The 16,616-nt window shown below is 47.6% G+C and overlaps 2 protein-coding genes across 2 annotated transcripts; one reads left to right on the top strand and one right to left on the bottom strand.

The window, feature by feature from the left end:
* The first annotated feature begins 2,072 nt into the window (after nucleotides 1-2,072).
* On the top strand, nucleotides 2,073-8,873 carry LOC108033984 (WD repeat-containing protein 81). The gene is made up of 4 exons (XM_017108708.3): nucleotides 2,073-3,932; nucleotides 4,112-6,519; nucleotides 6,582-8,163; nucleotides 8,224-8,873. The coding sequence occupies exons 1-4, from the start codon at nucleotides 2,293-2,295 to the stop codon at nucleotides 8,456-8,458; spliced, it is 5,865 nt and encodes a 1,954-aa protein (XP_016964197.1). The 5' UTR covers nucleotides 2,073-2,292; the 3' UTR covers nucleotides 8,459-8,873.
* A 5,414-nt stretch (nucleotides 8,874-14,287) lies between these two features.
* On the bottom strand, nucleotides 14,288-15,844 carry LOC108033975 (opsin Rh5). The gene is made up of 3 exons (XM_017108693.3): nucleotides 15,522-15,844; nucleotides 15,121-15,467; nucleotides 14,288-14,986 (listed from the first exon to the last, which is right to left on the bottom strand). Exons 1-3 carry the CDS (start codon nucleotides 15,755-15,757, stop codon nucleotides 14,421-14,423), a joined length of 1,149 nt encoding a protein of 382 aa, XP_016964182.1. The 5' UTR covers nucleotides 15,758-15,844; the 3' UTR covers nucleotides 14,288-14,420.
* Between the last annotated feature and the right edge of the window lie 772 nt (nucleotides 15,845-16,616).

The following is a 16,616-nucleotide window of genomic DNA, read 5'->3' as shown; positions in this document are numbered from 1 at the left end:
AATATCGGTCCTAATCTTTATAGCCGCCGGAGACTTTATTGGGCGACTTTTGTACCAAGGCTCAAGGAAAAGATAAGATTGCTCGGGGAGGACAGGTGGGAATCTCCGCTCCAACTATGGCCGAGCAGAACCGTCAAATCTGCGGCATAAAGCTCAGCATGTGACTTGCGGTTAAAAGGCCAGGCCATATACCCGGACAGGCGAGTCCCATTGATACTGATTTGCCGGCGGGAGTGCGACCAACCAGGGTGCGTCATCCTAAGGTGATTAATAACTTAATTGGCCAAATTAGCTCTGATCACAGGCAGTCGTGTGCGCCGCTTTATGAGGCGGGGAAAGTGCCAAAACCAATTGCCCTCGTATAGAGGGTATTTTTAAAAATTCCATTCTTCCCGCAGCCGGGGGCTGGCACTCTGCTTCGATATAAATTAATACAACTCCTTATAGTATTTAACACATGTAATAAATAAGCACACAGTTTAATGGTTTGCACAGCTCATTTGAAGTGTGAAAAGTGGTAAGAACTTTTAGCAGACAAACACGTCATTCCGCACCCCGCACCACGCACCCCGCACCGTGCAAAGCATTTAATTGTGGCACTTTGCAAATATTGGGTTCGAGTGAGTTTCCTAACAACAGCTGGACAGGTGAACCTGGAACCGGAGACAAGCCTTTAACACGTGATTCTGTTATTTATACACAGTATTTAGCCCGCTAATTTGTGCGAAACGGAAGTGGATTCGTGCATCGGCTTGGAGGAGCTTCGCGGAGATTTCGGGGGCACCGAAACCAGTTGAAAGCCATAATCGCCTTCTGTAGTTACAGTACTGAATGCGCTACTGTGTACCGAATATGAGCACAGTCAACAGAGTAATCTAGTAAATTATGGCCCCACAAGATCATTTTTGTGAGAAACTCGAGGAGCACTTTGACCCTACACTTGGATGCTGTATCCGAGTTTTTGAGTACCGAGCGCAAACAGGAAAACCCAAGACAGGTAGGGATAGTCTGCAGAAGGCGGCAATTTCAAAACCGAACAACTCCTCGATAAGATTAGAATTTCGGACTGGAATACCTCGGCAGAGCAGCGTGGGAATTTCCATGAGGGCAGCCAACGAAGTAAATGTGGGGGAAGAAAAAACATAGCTTAAATAAACATAATGCGTTGAATTTTTCGCAAGTAGTTCGCATACAAATATAAGAACAGACTTATGGGCAAGGCATAGCAAACATTTCAATATTCAAAAGAACTTCGTTTAGTAGCTATTGCTTCAGTTAGCGGAACCGTTCTAACCCAGATACAAAACTTACGTTGACTTAGTAAATATATTTGTAAATATTTGGGTTTTCAAACTCCCAAACTTAGCCGCTGATAGCGCTCCCTCTGATTACATTGGCGATTATTATCGGTCAAGTGTTTCCCACATGCGTCGCATGCCGTGCAGGAAGGTGTTGACATCGGTTGAAAAAGTTGAAAACGGCATGTGTGCTCAGCGGAGGCAAACACAAATACCGCTTCTGTGGACTTAACAAATTGCTGAACTTTGTTTTGATAATATTTTAATGAACTTACATTAATGCTCTAGAACATATTTATATTTGACCATTTTATGAATAAAAGGGGCCTCCTTTACTCAAAGCTTATTTCGGGAACTTTCAGTGACTTTTAAAAACTCAAATATGTTTTATTATTAATATATTATAGCCTTAGCCATAGGCACTAATATCTAAATTTAAAAGAACAAAATCGTTTGCGCAATTAAATTGAATGAATACATAAGCCCAAGCACTGTCCGAATACGCTAAGATTAGTATAGATTAGATTAATATAATCTTAATATTAGATGCTTAGATTAATATATTTTTATGTTGGGTAGGTTTTGTTTTAACTTTATTTATTAATCGAATTTTTAGTTTTCTCAATTATCTTGTATTTTAGTACATTTGGTATTCGAATTTGAATTTTCGCGGCTAGTGTTCTAAAACTAAGTTCCCAACGCAGAAAACAAAAAATACCATGCAGTATTTTGTTGCACTTTCTCAGCCACCCACAGTCTGGTCACTTCGGTGAACAGCTGTTTTTTTCGCGAAAAAAGTCGCAGCGTTCTTTGATAAGATAACAGAAAATCCTCGAAACACCCAACAAACCGCAGAGCTTAAGCCCAGAAAGCCTATGGCGGCGGAAGATAGAACCCCGCCCAGTCGTAAAATGTGATCGGGCTGCGGCGGCAGGTAGCAGCGGTTGAGAACGCAGGATTGCCAAGTTTTCAGTTGGAGCACCCCCACAGGAAAATGTGCGACAGCGAGCTCATCTGGCCCGAGATTGGAGTGGATCCTCAGCACGTGTGCGAGGCGGGCGGCGAGGGCAGGTTCCAAGTGATCTGCGACAAGGCGTGGCTGCAGTCGCTGGAGCGGAATAGGCGACTGACTCACTTTCCCAGTTGGCCGCTGTTGGATCGCAGAGCTTATCCCACGGGCCAGTTGGAGCACCCGTGGACGCGTATTCTGGTGCAGACCTATCGCAAGCAACCGCAGTCGAGGGTATACCCGCTGCCCAGAGTCAATAGCGACGGAGCCGCATGCGACTTGCCCCTATCCTACTCGCAGGCTGTGTCCTTTGTAGCCCACACCAACTTTAAGCAGCTGTGGGAGGAGGCTTACAAGAAGTACAGTGGCGCCCATGTAAAGCTCTGCAAATCAACGCCTTCGGCGCCGTCATTAAAGCCGCCCAGTGGCCAGGGACAGCTTCAGCCGCACGATGTAGTGCTCAAGGAGCTCATCCAGCGGGTCTATCATTGCCCCGTATTGCACTGTCAACTAGATCGTGAGGGGAATGGCGACGCACCCAGTGCTATAACGAATTCCATAGGCAACTGTCACGCCAACGTCTTGCCCGCCTTGGTGGCCATTGAGTCGTCCACGCACTTCAGCGTCTTTTTTTATCCACCAGCCCTGGAATGCAGCCTGTACGACTGCATTACCTTCAGTCCGGCACTATTGGGAAAGAATTACAACAAGACACTTTTTGTGATCTACCAGATCCTGCAATTGGCCAAGCATCTCCAAGGACAGGGTCTCTTCCTGGGTGATCTGCGTCTACAGCATGTTGTGCTGCGTGAGAATCTTTGGCTGCAAGTGCTGCCCCGCCTGCAGTGCAATCTACTTCAGGATGATCCAGCGGGTGTAGACATGTCCCCTTTAACTCCGCTGGACAGCGAGGATTTGGGCGAGGCGAGGGACACACAGCAGCCTTTGCCCTCCAGCAGCACCGTCTTCGACCTGCGATTCGCCTACGATCCCGCCCACTTTAACCTGCGAGAGTACGCCGAAATGTGGTGCAATGGTCAGTTATCCAACTTCGACTACCTCACCATACTGAACAATGCGTGTGGCAGAAGTCTGACCAATGCCGCTCATCACCACATCATGCCCTGGGTAACTGACTTCAGTGGACGCGGAGGAGCTACATGGCGGGACTTAACAAAGAGCAAGTATCGACTGAACAAGGGGGATGTCCATCTGGACCTCATGTACTCACATGCCAGCCAGCATGGAAGCGCCGACGTCAACTATCAACCTGTTGGCGATCAGGCGCCTCACCACGTCTCCGACTTTCTTTCTGAGATCACCTACTTTGTGTATATGGCCAGAAGAACGCCCCAGGCCATCCTCTGCGCCCACGTACGTCCCATTTGGGTGCCAGCGGAGTATCCGGTGTCCATTCAGCGTCTCCAGGAATGGACGCCCGACGAGTGCATTCCCGAGTTCTACTCAGATCCGATGATCTTTAAGAGCATCCACGAGGACTTGCCAGATCTGGAGCTACCAGCCTGGGCCACCTGTCCCGAGGATTTCATTTGCAAGCATCGAGAGGCCCTGGAGTCGCAGTACGTAAGCGAACGTCTGCATCATTGGATCGATCTCAACTTCGGGTGAGTGAGTGACACATGCCCATTGGGACTGTTATCGGTTCGACACTACAAAAATATATATAAGATGCATGCGTATTTTACGCTGTTCGTGAATATTGACTTCCAGTTAGTAATGCTTTAACCATATTTTGCAACCGCAATAGTTTATGTATTCTATTAATATTTTTATTACATTTCAGATACAAACTGAGTGGAAAGGCGGCGGTTAAAGCAAAGAATGTCTGCCTTACTCTTGTTGATCAGCACAGGAATCTCAGTCAGCGCGGCATTGTGCAACTCTTTGCAAACGCTCACCCTCCGCGTCGATACGCGACGCCCTGGTTTAGCAAAACTGCTCCCAGGCTAAGCCAAATACACCGCAGCCCCTTAAAGCGTTTGGCCAAAAGTACGGAGAACCTGCTAGCTGAGAGTGGCACAGGATCATCTCACCTCTCTTTGCGTCTTGGAGATGATGGATCAAGTGGCTCTATCCACAGCAGTTCCGCATCTGCGTCAGCATCCAACTTCTACGCAATTACCAACTTCATTGAACTGCCGGAGAACTACAATCCTGCATTGTTGCTACACAACTTGGAAACTCTAGAGACGTTTTATGCCCGCACTTTCCCGCAACAGAGGCCGTCCGCCAATCCCGAGGAGAAAATGATTAGCAGTGATCTTCTTTTTGAGCAGAACTCAGCGGACCACTCCTTTACGAATCAACTTTTTGCCAGTGGGGAAGAAATCCCCACAAAGACGAAGAATCTTCTAAGAGAAAAAAGGAACTGCCTTCAGCATTTAGTAAGTGCCAGAAGAGAGCGGGACCTGCACGTCCTGGGATGTCTCATTGTGGAGCTCTTCGCAATGCAACGTTTGCGCCCACTTCTAATGGGAAATGGTTTGACTGCCACCTTTGAGGCTCGATTCTCTGCCTGCCGGACGGTGGCTGAGATGTATCGTCAGGAACTGCCCAAACCAGTGCGCCGAGTAGTGCGGCTGCTGCTGCAATTGGAGGATGCCGGAGAGGACGACCAAGGCCTTCCACGACCGCCAAATCCCGGTCAGCTGGTGGAGCCCATGTTCGCAAACTTGTTGCTCCCATTTCCTAGCCACTACATGGCTGTATATGCTCTTGTTAGATCTCTTCACGCCTTTGAGGCTAATGCAGTGCTGCTGGAGTTGCACACTCATTTCAGTTGCAAAGGAGGAAGGGAGTGCGTCAGGTACACGGAGATGGATCGTCAGAGAGTGCTCTTTGAACGCAAAATCGCCGAATGTAAAGTCATGTCGTGTTGTGCACATGTAAAGAGACTGCTCGAACCTATGGCTTTTGCGTATGAGCAATTTACCCCGGTTGAGTTGCTGCTACCACACATCATTGATCTCTTGAGAGACGAACGCACATCGATCTTGACTGCCTGGAACTTATTTGACCCCATAGCTCAGGCCTTAGGAGTATTACAAACCCAACAACATCTGCTCCAACCATTACTAAAGTTATACGATGTAGAAGGCGTCAGTTGCCAGGAGGATGGTGGCGCAAATGGCTCTACCAATAGTGGTGGTCATCTACGCTTTTCCGCCAGTAGTTCGTTTAAATCCCGAAAATCCGTGAAGCTTTATCACCACAGTTTCCTGCTTCGCCTGATTGTTCGCTTCGGACTCCGCTGTTTTCTGCAACATTTTATAGCACCTCTCATAGAAGCAGTGGGTGGCTACAAGGAACCAGAGCAAGGAAATGGCTATCACTACCACAGTGGCGGAAGCAGAAGGACCAGTAAGAATCTCAACTTTGCCCCGGAGGAGGAGGTTCAGCCGGCAGCTGAGCCTGAAAATAAACCTGACATCGAAGAGCTGTTCACATTTGAGGACGATCATGACAGGGCGTCCACCCAGGACAGCAAGTCGATTGACTCGTTTGACATGCGTCCCAGCAATAGTGCTGCCAGTGCAGAGGAAGCTCGAGAATCTGATGGATCGCCGGATAAACTTGTGATCAATGAACTCATGTACGGAGCCAGACTATCGCCAGATAAGTTATCATTAAGAGAGGGGCAAACTCCTCCCGCTTTGCTTGTACCAAATATAGGACCCCGCTCGCCAACCATCGAGATTCCTTTGTGCCCAACTGCTGGTGGCATTCGTCGCAGTTTTCAACTGAGCGCCATCGACTGCGATATCGGCTCCCGAAAAAGTGTGGACAGCTTTGAACTGATCAATCAGGCGGTTGAACAGCTGCCCGCTCCAGCACTAGAACCAGAAGCGGAGACCGAGGCCTCGGATTCCCTGCAAGCATCGGTCATCTCCAGGCTGTCGGAAGCTAAGGCCGTGCAAAACAACCGGATCAGCGAGATGAGCGCCGAAAGTCTAGTGTGGCTGTCGCATCGATTGGGACCGGTGCTCACTTCTCGGTTTATTACCAGAAACCTTCTGAAATTGCTATCGCTGTGTTACGTGGGTCAGGAGAACCTGCTGCCAGAGGTGGACGACGGTGGATTTAGTTCCAGCTTCGATGCAGCTAACCTCAACTACTTCAGCATTGCCAATGCGAGAGTTGTGGGTGATCGGAGTGCGGCTCGAGTTCTGGAGTGTCTCATGTCCATAGCGGGTTAGTTAACACTGTAGTTATTTAAATATGACCTTCTAACCCCTTGCTCTTCTCCGATGCAGCTCTATACGGGGAAAACTTTCTTTTGCTCCAGTATTTCCCCCACATAAGCGAACTCATTGGTTTGTGCTCCAAACGAATCACTGGCAGCCTTGAGGGAGCCATAATCAGTTCTCTACAGCTGCTGAAGTACATGGTTCCATGCCTAACCGATGCCAGCATCATGGAGCACCTTCAGCACGTACTGCTGGATGCCATCCTTTTGCCCATTCTGCGCCTGTTGAGCTCCACAAACCTTCTTATGCCCAGTGGTTACTTGGGACGCTCGTTATTGGCTCGGAAGTTCTTAGATGCGATTTATGCTTTAAGTGTTCGCTTGGGATCGGATATGACGCGCGAGCACCTTTGTCAGACCCTGCTCAGCCCTTTTTTTCTGATCTTTAATAAGGCCTTTGGATTGCCGAATGACTTTGCCTGTGATTTGGCTAACCTTTCCCTGGTTGGAGGTGAATCACACCAGGAGCGTGCCCTGGAGGAGTTAAGAGATGTGTTTGGCCCGGAGCTGGCGCACACCGCTTACCTAACTTTCCTACGATTCCTGGGCGAGGCCAACATGAAAAGAACCCTGAGCAACCTGGAATTTGTTCTGACCTTGTGTCATGAGCACGAGCAACCAAGTGACACTGGGAAGAGCAAAACTCATCTGTCAACCAGTGTGAGTTCTGGACAAGATGTAGATTCCGTAGACGCCAGTTGCGAACTGGCCGCCAACAGTTTTGGCACCCAGATTGTGGGAAATCGCCTGCAAGTGGCCAGAAACAATGTGGAACTCCTCGATATGGTTGCATATAAGCTTGACCAGATGCCCAAAACGCGGCACTTGAAGGGCAACTGGTTGGCCTACTGGCGCAACGAAACGACGCGCAGTGAGAAGGACAATCAGACCCTAAATCTCAAGCAAATTCGGCTGCAGTCCTTCGTGGGTCACACAAACTCCGTGAGAGCTATATATGCTCTGGACAATGAAAACAGCTTTATTTCCGCCTCCAAAGACAAGACAGTCAAGCTGTGGTCACTGCGCAGCGAAGGAGATGGACGCAAGACCTCCGCCTGTCAGTTTACTTACGTGGCACACAAAAAGTCGATTAACTCTCTTGGCTTCTTGGAATCATTGCGTTATGTGGTGTCCTGCGACTCGGGCATTCATCTCTGGGATCCGTTTATCGGAAGACCTCTTGGCATTCTAGATGCACCTCGCCATAGTGCCGTGACAGTGGTCAAATGCCTACCCTCTCACTCCCCACTGGTAATTGCCGGAACAGCGGAGTCCACTGTCAAAATGGTCGATGCCCGGATTTGTGAGTACGTGAATGAGTGGCGGGTGTGCAATTCTGCGCTGCCCAATGCGACTGTTCGCTGTCTGGCTGTGGCTCCATCTGGAAACTGGCTGGCAGCAGGACTCTCGTCCGGGTGTATTGTCCAGTTGGACACGCGCACGGGCATGGTGATTAATTCTTGGCGGCCCATGGAATGCGATCTGCTGCAGCTGGCGGCACCGAGTGATCAGTTCCTGGTGAGCTCCGCACTGGATCATAGCCTGGCCGTTTGGCATGCTCTAGATGGAATCATGCACTACCAGCTCAAGTAAGTAGTAAATTAAATAAATAAAAGTTGCTTAAATAAATACTCATTTATTTATTACAGGCCTCCACCAGAACCCGCCCACTTCCTGCAGAGTGTTGGCTCTTCCTTGGTCTACGCGACCACCGGAAACCGTGTGGGCGTTTACGCGGATGTGGCCCATTCCCACGCCTTCAGCACGATCACCAAACTTCGCTCGGAGACATTCCGCGGTGTGCTCACCTCCCTGGCTGTGTTGCCCCTGAATCGAGCCTTCCTCGCTGGCAACGAGAGTGGAAACATTGCCCTGCTTTGCTAGAATGCTAGGGCTGATGCTTGTACCATTATTTGATATTATACTCTAGTTTATTTAATATACAATGGCACCAAATATTATTTTAACGCCGCTGACACAGGTTGGACGTCGCTAGAAAACCAAGCCCGCCCAGCCCAATGAACTTATTTATTGAGGTAGTGTTTGCAATGCTACACATTTATTACGACCGCACAACTAGCCCCGTCGGAGAGTGGAGCATTTATAGCGACGTTCTTTAAACTTAATGAAATTAGTCTTATACTCGAAACTATTATAATACAGTCTAAAATCATTCCAGGTCCACAACTCATATATATTTATGTCTGTATAATAGAAAGCAAATTTGTATTTACAAGTATCTACCTAAGCTGGAAAGAGGTAACATATTTATATAGAAATATACGAACACAATAAATAAGTACAAGTGAATTGTGTGTGACATTGAGCCATACAAGTAAGTAGTAAATGTTGGTTAACATTTCCTTTGTTTTAAGATCACGTTCGTTTCAAATATATTTTTTTAGTTCATTTGTAATTTTTCTGCACAATTATAGTTTTGTTAAGTGCTTTTATTTAATATTTTGCAAATTGCATAGCTCTGGCGGATTTGAAAAAATGAGTTTTCGATCGCATAACTGGTTAAAAACAAATAAGCCATTTAATATAATCCAGACTTGGGGAACCCTCGGTCTGCATTTCCAAGATGGTCCATGCTCAGGGCTTCGCGAATAACATTTAACGATTACGGCCATCGCAGTCGTAATCGTACCCTGAAACCCGTTTGCGGTACGCTATCAGAACGATTTGCTCGTTCAATTTTTCGCTGAGTGCTTTTTTCTCGATTTCCTTTTTCGCATCGCCTTGAGCCGGGCCAATGAACTTGCTGGGAGCAGCAGCAACCGCAGCACAGCAGCAACATCCCAGCAGCAATATCACAGCAGCAACACACAGCAGCAACGGACATTGCATTCGACGGTTGAGATCGCCAGGGTCTGGGCGGGATGTGGGGCGAGGGCGAGTTTCTGGGAGATCGTCCATTCGGAGGCGTTGCATTTATTTTTGGGCGATGCCGATGCGGAGATGGGGACGCTGTCGTCTCTTTATGGCAACTTTTTTGCATTGGCGTTTCTGTTGTGCTGCTGTTGTCGCTGCACTTTTCGAAGTCTGGAGTCAGGTCGACTTATGCGTAAGGCAATGATTCTGGGCGCTTGTTACAATGAGGATTTGCAGAGGACAATAGTGCGTCTAACTCCGGCGGCACCACTGCCACCCACTTTTGGCCACTGGGAATGGGACTCCCGGGAAGGTGGCGCTGGACGGGATTGGGCTTTTCGGTCGACCCCAGCAGTCACCTTGAATTTAAGGAGTCCACATCGTTGCAGTGCGTAATGTACGGACCGGATAATGAGGTCTCTTCCACCAGTTCTCTTCCACTCAGATGGCACAAACTAGTTGGGGTTTCGGAAGGTGTTCGCCATGTGTTGCCAGTTAGCTCTTTTTTACTGACAGGCAGGGCAAAAACAACGCCGGTTGCAAGATGAAGGTGCCCAAAAATATTTTTTGAAGATCAACAATCCTTATTTGAGTTCCTTACCTACAAACTTTATGATACTGGAACAAGGGCTTATTAGAATTTATTTATTTTTATAATTAAAGTGATGCTTATTAGTAAATATACTATTGTAAAAAAGTTATAAGCCAGGCTCAATCCAAAATTAATTTTTCACTATAACAGTCTTCTTTCTATTGCAGGTAGTATATAAGTCGAACCAGCCGGACGGACAACTATATCTTATAGCTCCCATAGGAACAATCGGGGAAAAAATTTTAAAAAAAATTGAATCTTTCGTGTTTTTTAATTTATACCTTTCTAAGCTTGGATATAACATTTTTAAATTAGTTCTGAATTTCGAATTAAATTTTATCAAAATCGGACGACTATATCATATAGCTCCCAAAGGAAAATTAGTGGTAAAATAATATTGAAAAATTATATCTTCGGTGTTTTTTAACTTATAACCTTCTACGCTTGGAAATAACATTTTTTATTTGGTTTTGAATTTCGAATTAAATTTTATCAAAATCGGAAGACCGAAGTTTGAACTCCCTTGCACTTATAAGAAATAATCAACGTTAGTAAGGATTGTTGCTAACTTAAGTGATATTACAAAAAAATTATTTCATTATTTCTCTGGTCAAAAGTATTTACACAAAATAAAAGTGAAATATACTCGTAATGACAAAAGTTAAGCGGAGCAAGTTCATGTTAAGAGTACATTTCACTTTTATTTTGTGTAAATACTTTTAACCACCCCTGTATATGCCAATATAAAAGTTAATTAAAATCCACATCCCAAATATAATTATTGTAAAAGTGGTATATTATCTAACAAAGCATAATGATCCACAGCGGGTGTACAGTTTCAAATTTATAAAATGAAACTCTGCAGTAGGGTGTCTCAACTGCCAGATAGTAATAACTCTTCTTCAAATTGCAAATATTATACAGTACTATTGGCCATGCCAAATCCTGTTTAACTTACATAGTTAGTCCTAATTTTATAAATAATAATGAGACTGGAAGGATTTTCAGACGACAGACATATTTTAGCATGATGAGCATTTATGGCCGTTAGAGAGGGCGGGCTTAAGAATCATCTCTATCTTTTATAGTTTCTCGGTGTTCATACGGACAGAAGGGCGAACGGACAGATGGACAGACGGACATGGCTAGATCGATCGCTATAATGATCAGAAATAAATAGTTTATGGGGTCGGAAACGCTTCCTAGGCTGCTCCTGATCAATAATATATTTACTTTAAAGGGCGGAAAAGCTTTCATCTTCCTGTTTCATACTTTCCAACGAATCTGCTCCACGACCAACGGGTAAAACAAATCCAAAGTGTCCTCTGTTCAAGGGTAAGCATTAATAAGCAACTATTTCTGAAAGGTATACACGCACATGTCACGAATTAATGCACAATGTGCCCTGAGCGAGTTCAGCACCCGCCCACTCAAGGCCGCAGAGCATCGGTCCAAGACCGCGGAATCGGAGAGTCACAGCCCGGCCAGGGGCCACCAGGCCACGACGTCACAATCACGAGCACAGTGAGAACAGAGGCAAAAGTAACACAAATGCCAGCGGCACGCCACGAAAATATGTGGGGAATTCGAAATTTGTGAGAATCGCGCTGCATGAAATTTCACTCAGCTGCCCGAACAGGCAAGCAGCGCAAAAAGCAGACGGCTTCGTTATGTTAGGAATGCCATTGGCCCGTGGAACGCCCGGCCAGGGTTGCCGCGCGGCCGTCGGCTGGGCGGCCACCTGTCGCGCCGCGCTCCGTCCGCCGGCCTGACAACCCTGCGGCCAGCCTTATGCGAAGTATGCGGTCGGGAATGCCGCCCCGAAATTCCAGCATTCCGACTGGAGGGAGCGGGATGGCGCGAGAGAGAGGCGTTGCCAGAGCTGCCGCTGCCGCCGCCGTGGGCCGGAACATTTTGGGACCACAAAATGTTACCAACATACATCCGAAAATACGCACCAGGCCGCCAGAAGCGGAGGGCGTACGCCGCAGACCACAGGGGAGCCCACCCCAGTCAATCGCACACTCTGCGGCGCATAAAATGACTACAAAACGTTACCATACACTCGAAAATCCGCCTGGGCGCCCAGGAAACGCCAATGCACCGCCGCGGCGCAGCGGAGCGAGTGTGTGTTTATAAATTCAGACAGTTTATGCCATCAATTTTATAACTCACACCCCCGGCCGGGGGCGTCGAGCCAATAAATTCTCGTCGGCCGCATACGTATTTTATAGTCGCACATTGCAGATCTGACATAATAACTAAGAGGCGCGCAGAACGCGTAGCAGCCCGCCGTGGCAGAGGCCTTTGCTCGGCCTGCTCGCCTCTGTCACTACGAGTATCTGAGTATCTGCACCCGCAGCTCTTCCCGCTCTTCGGGGCGTTGCTGGAATTCTATAAAATCGAATTTTTAACGTTCAAATGTTAACAGAGCCGCAGCACGGGCTAGCGGGGCGGCCGAGCCCAACTGTCGTCGCCACCGATTTCCGTCATGTTAATGCTGTAAGCCTGCTGCTAGTTAACAGGCGCCCACCCCATGAATTGGCACTCTTAGGACTGCCGAAATCATAGAAAGACGATTAACGGCGAGGGACGGAGATGGCGGACTGTCAGTGGTCTGGCCTGCGGCGGGAGCGAGCGAGATGGCAGAGGTTGGCATGGTGCCGTGTGGGAAATGGGAGGGTTGCTCGAAGAAGTGGGGGAGATGTCTCTCGATTGCACTTGTTACCTACACGAAGTATGCTACGGAAATAGTGATCTTCTCTTTATAGAAATCTTCGACTGCCTTTAAGATTACTTGTGAATGAATTCGTCTGCAGTGTAAACCAACAAACCCCCTGGCAAGTGAGTCACTACCCCTGAATCACCACCACCATTGCCCCAACTTCATGGCGAGCACCACGAGTCAGAACGGTTCTGTGCTGCGAGTTCGCACCGGGGTTCAAGTGCCCGCCGAGCGAGTGTGGGAGCGGGACAACCGTAGAGCGCCGCCCATTCAGGGGCAATTTAAACTCGTATGGATTTCAGTGCGGAAACGCAGCGACAATAATGGCCGGCCGACCGCCTCGCCGGCGCTGAGCGCCTGTTCGCAAACGATTAAATTCAGTTTAATCATCCACTAAACAGCTACGATACCGTTTCGTTCGTTATTATTATTATTACATGCAACAAGTCGGGCGGCACACAATAAGAGGAATGTCGAAAACGACACACCAGAAAGCCCGGACGCGGAAGGCAGCGATTCGAGTCGCTCCGAGGCGACAGCACTTGAATTCATCGCGCGAATTGGATTATCCGGGGGATATCACCGTGTGCCCGTGGTGCCCGTGGAGCCCGCCTCATCCCAGCCGCTCGGATGCTGAATGCACGTCGCCCATCTCTCTAATCCCGCGCCCCTACGCTCGTCTCGCTCGCACCTGCGGGCAGCGCTTCTAACGGCGTTTCTATTGAGTTTCCATTGGAAATCTAATCGCTCGCTGGCCGCGCGGCACGCTGCTAAACCTGCTGGAGACCTAGTAAAAATGTTTGTTGTTTCTTAAAGAGCAAGAAGAAGCCCCACTTGCGCCACTCGCTCGCACCATCGCGGTCTGTCTATGTCGGCGGGGACCCGGGGTGCCCGAGTCGCCCCGCGGAGCGGAACAACTGCAACATTGTTGCCATGCTCCTCGCTCCGGCACCCGGATTCGATGGGCCTCGGCCCCACCACTCCCACTCGGCCAGCCAATCACGCTTTCAACGGCCGCGTTCAAATGTTGTAAACCGTTGCTGGCGCCTCTGGTCACCTGGTACCGTGTGGAACATTCGCTGAATTGAAACGCCGCTTTTCGTTTTCGGATTGGTTGGATTGTGCAAGCAACAAAGACGCACAACTTCTTCAACCTCGCCGGTGGTTGGACTGGCCGGCTGGACTGCCTATGAAATTGCCGGTGCCGCCGCTTCACTTAATGCTTCTGTTTCTGTGCCCGATTGCCGGGCGTGCGCTCTATGAGGCAGGCGAACGGAGAAATTTTCGATTGGAAATGGCCTTTGGGAAAACCCTGCACCCAGGACCCCAAAATAGGGGGATCATGAGGAGCAGGCCTGGAAATAGGGGGACATTTCGGTGCCACCACTGAAAGTGAAGGCTTTAATAAGTGCACTTATAATTATTTTAAAAAATATCTAAATGTTGTCTTATGACAATATCTCGCTAACAATCTATCTGAAATATTACGAACTGTGCCCAAAACTTCTTTACAAAGAATATGTTCGGTAATTTTGAATGCCATCTTTTTTTGGTTTGTATTTTTTGGAACTCTTTCAGTTCATTGCGCCTTAGAACTAATTAACTAAATACGTGTTCTCTCATTGTTTCAGATCGTCAATCCGGAAGTTGTCGCATTAGTTTTGCACACTTAGAGCCAACGTGTCGCCGCTGACACTGGCCACACTCTCCTGGCCGCCAGATGAGCCGGATGTGGCCTGTTTCTCGCGGATGCCCAACCAGGGGAGGCGGCGCTCCAGCTCCAGACGATACTTCGGATGGCTGGTGGCGTAAACCCAGGGATCCAGGCAGGACACCGACTTGCAGGCCAGACAGGGTAGCATCGAGACGAAGGGCGTGATGAGCTGCTGCTCGCCAAAGCATCCGATGAGCGCCACCACCGAGTACGGGGTCCAGGCCAGGATGAACAGCATGTAGATGATCAGGGCCGCCTTGGCGATTCGGAGCTCCACACTCATGCTATCCGCATTTGCATTAGCCGACAACGATTTGACGTTCATCTTCTTGGCCTGCTCCGCCAGCATCTTCTCGTGCACGCGCACGTGGGTGAAGAGCTTGTAGTAGGACACCAGGATCATGGTCATCGGAATCACATAGGACCACACGAAGATCGTGCGCACAAACAGCCGGTTGTCGTCCGTGTTGGTCAGGTAATCAAAGGAGCAGGTGGTCAGGAAGCCCTCTTGAATAATACGTTAATCAGAATAGTATAAAAATATCAATAATAACTATTTCATTCCATTAGGTCGTATATCCAGTCATCATCACCTATAACCCTTGTTTGGAGTAGCTACTGCTCAAGGACTATATACTCACCCGGCTGATAGCGTCCCCAGATCTGAAACAGTGGCAGTACCGAAAACGGCGTAGCCCACAACCAGGTGAATATTATCGACAGCACAATTTGGCCATAGCTCAATCGACCGTCAATTGGGTTGGAAATCGTCTTGTACCGATCGAATGCAATAAAGGCATTCGTTATGGAAGCCCCCATGCCGGAGATGCCTCCGTTCAAAGCGTATATATCGCAGCCCAGGTCTCCACCCACAATGTAGCCAACTGTGGCGTTCAGCAGATAGTGGGGCATATTGGTGCACATGAACAGGTCGAAAATAGCCAGGTTGAGAATCAGCAGGTTGGAGGGTGTTCGCAGGGATTTCGATCTGCAAAGAGGTGGCATTCTGATGCAAAAGCTTTGTCTTTTATAAGAAACTCACGTAGAGAATATCCAGATGACCAATCCATTTCCGAAAAGATTTGATATCATGAGGACGACATAGGCAATGTAAAATCCAGCATGATAATAGATGGGAGCTTCTCTGAATCCCCGCCAGTGGGAGTGCACCAGATGTTGGTATTCCACCGGATATCCGTGTCCCATGGGGAACACTCCTCCATCGCCAGAGCTGTCGTTTACAAGGGCCTGTGGCCCGCTTGGGCCGTTGAGGTGCATCCTGCTTGATCCTCTCCAATACTCAGTTTCCCCTGGAGCCCAACATGCTGGCCCTTGACTTGTATCACCTTTGGCCTGGGGCAAGTGCCGTCAAAATGCTTTTATAGCTGGCCAAAGAATCTAATTAGGCGGATTAAGAGGCGCTAGTTTGACCTTGAGGTGCGTGTGCATACCTCGGAAGGATAATCCCAACGTCTTATCCGTAACTTAAGACATGTTTGCGGGGCTCACATTTCGAATGTGCATGTCAGCGGAAAGTGAATGCAAGGAAAAAGTACATTTTTACGTCTGAGCTCACGGAATAAACATGGTAAATGCTCTTGGTTTTGGAAAAATGTTTGTTTTAATTTGCGTGAGTGAGCATTGACTATTAGGCTTTTTCAGTTCGAGTTTGTAAAAAAAATCTTGTGATTTTTTTCAATTTATTTAGCTGCGGCGCATTGCTTTTTTTCTACATTTCGTTGATACAGACAACAAAAATAAATACTCCCAATCTCTAGCTTCAAAGTAGATTTGCAATATGGAATACTTTTTGGCAAATCACAAAAAATCCATATATTTTTGTACACTAGTTAAGTAGATAGAGTTCTTAGAATGATGTTTTACCAAGAAAAAAAGAAACTACGAACCTAACGAATTTTAAAACAATTTATTCGTATCATCCACTTAAAAAGCGCACACCAAAGTCGTCTCTTTTGTGATTAATAAAGTGCGCGAGATCTAGTTTTTATTTATCAAAGCCTTACCATGTGTCTACATATTTTCAGAATAAAGTATGAACAATAAAAAAGAATCAAACAAACAACAAAACAAAATCGATTTTCATTTACAAATATTTTTTCCAGTTACATTTAAATGT

The sequence above is a fragment of the Drosophila biarmipes genome, chromosome 2L (assembly GCF_025231255.1).
Source record: "Drosophila biarmipes strain raj3 chromosome 2L, RU_DBia_V1.1, whole genome shotgun sequence".
Taxonomy (NCBI): Eukaryota; Metazoa; Arthropoda; class Insecta; order Diptera; family Drosophilidae; genus Drosophila; species Drosophila biarmipes.
Note: the sequence above shows the minus strand (reverse complement) of the source record. Positions and strands in the feature narration are given on the sequence as shown.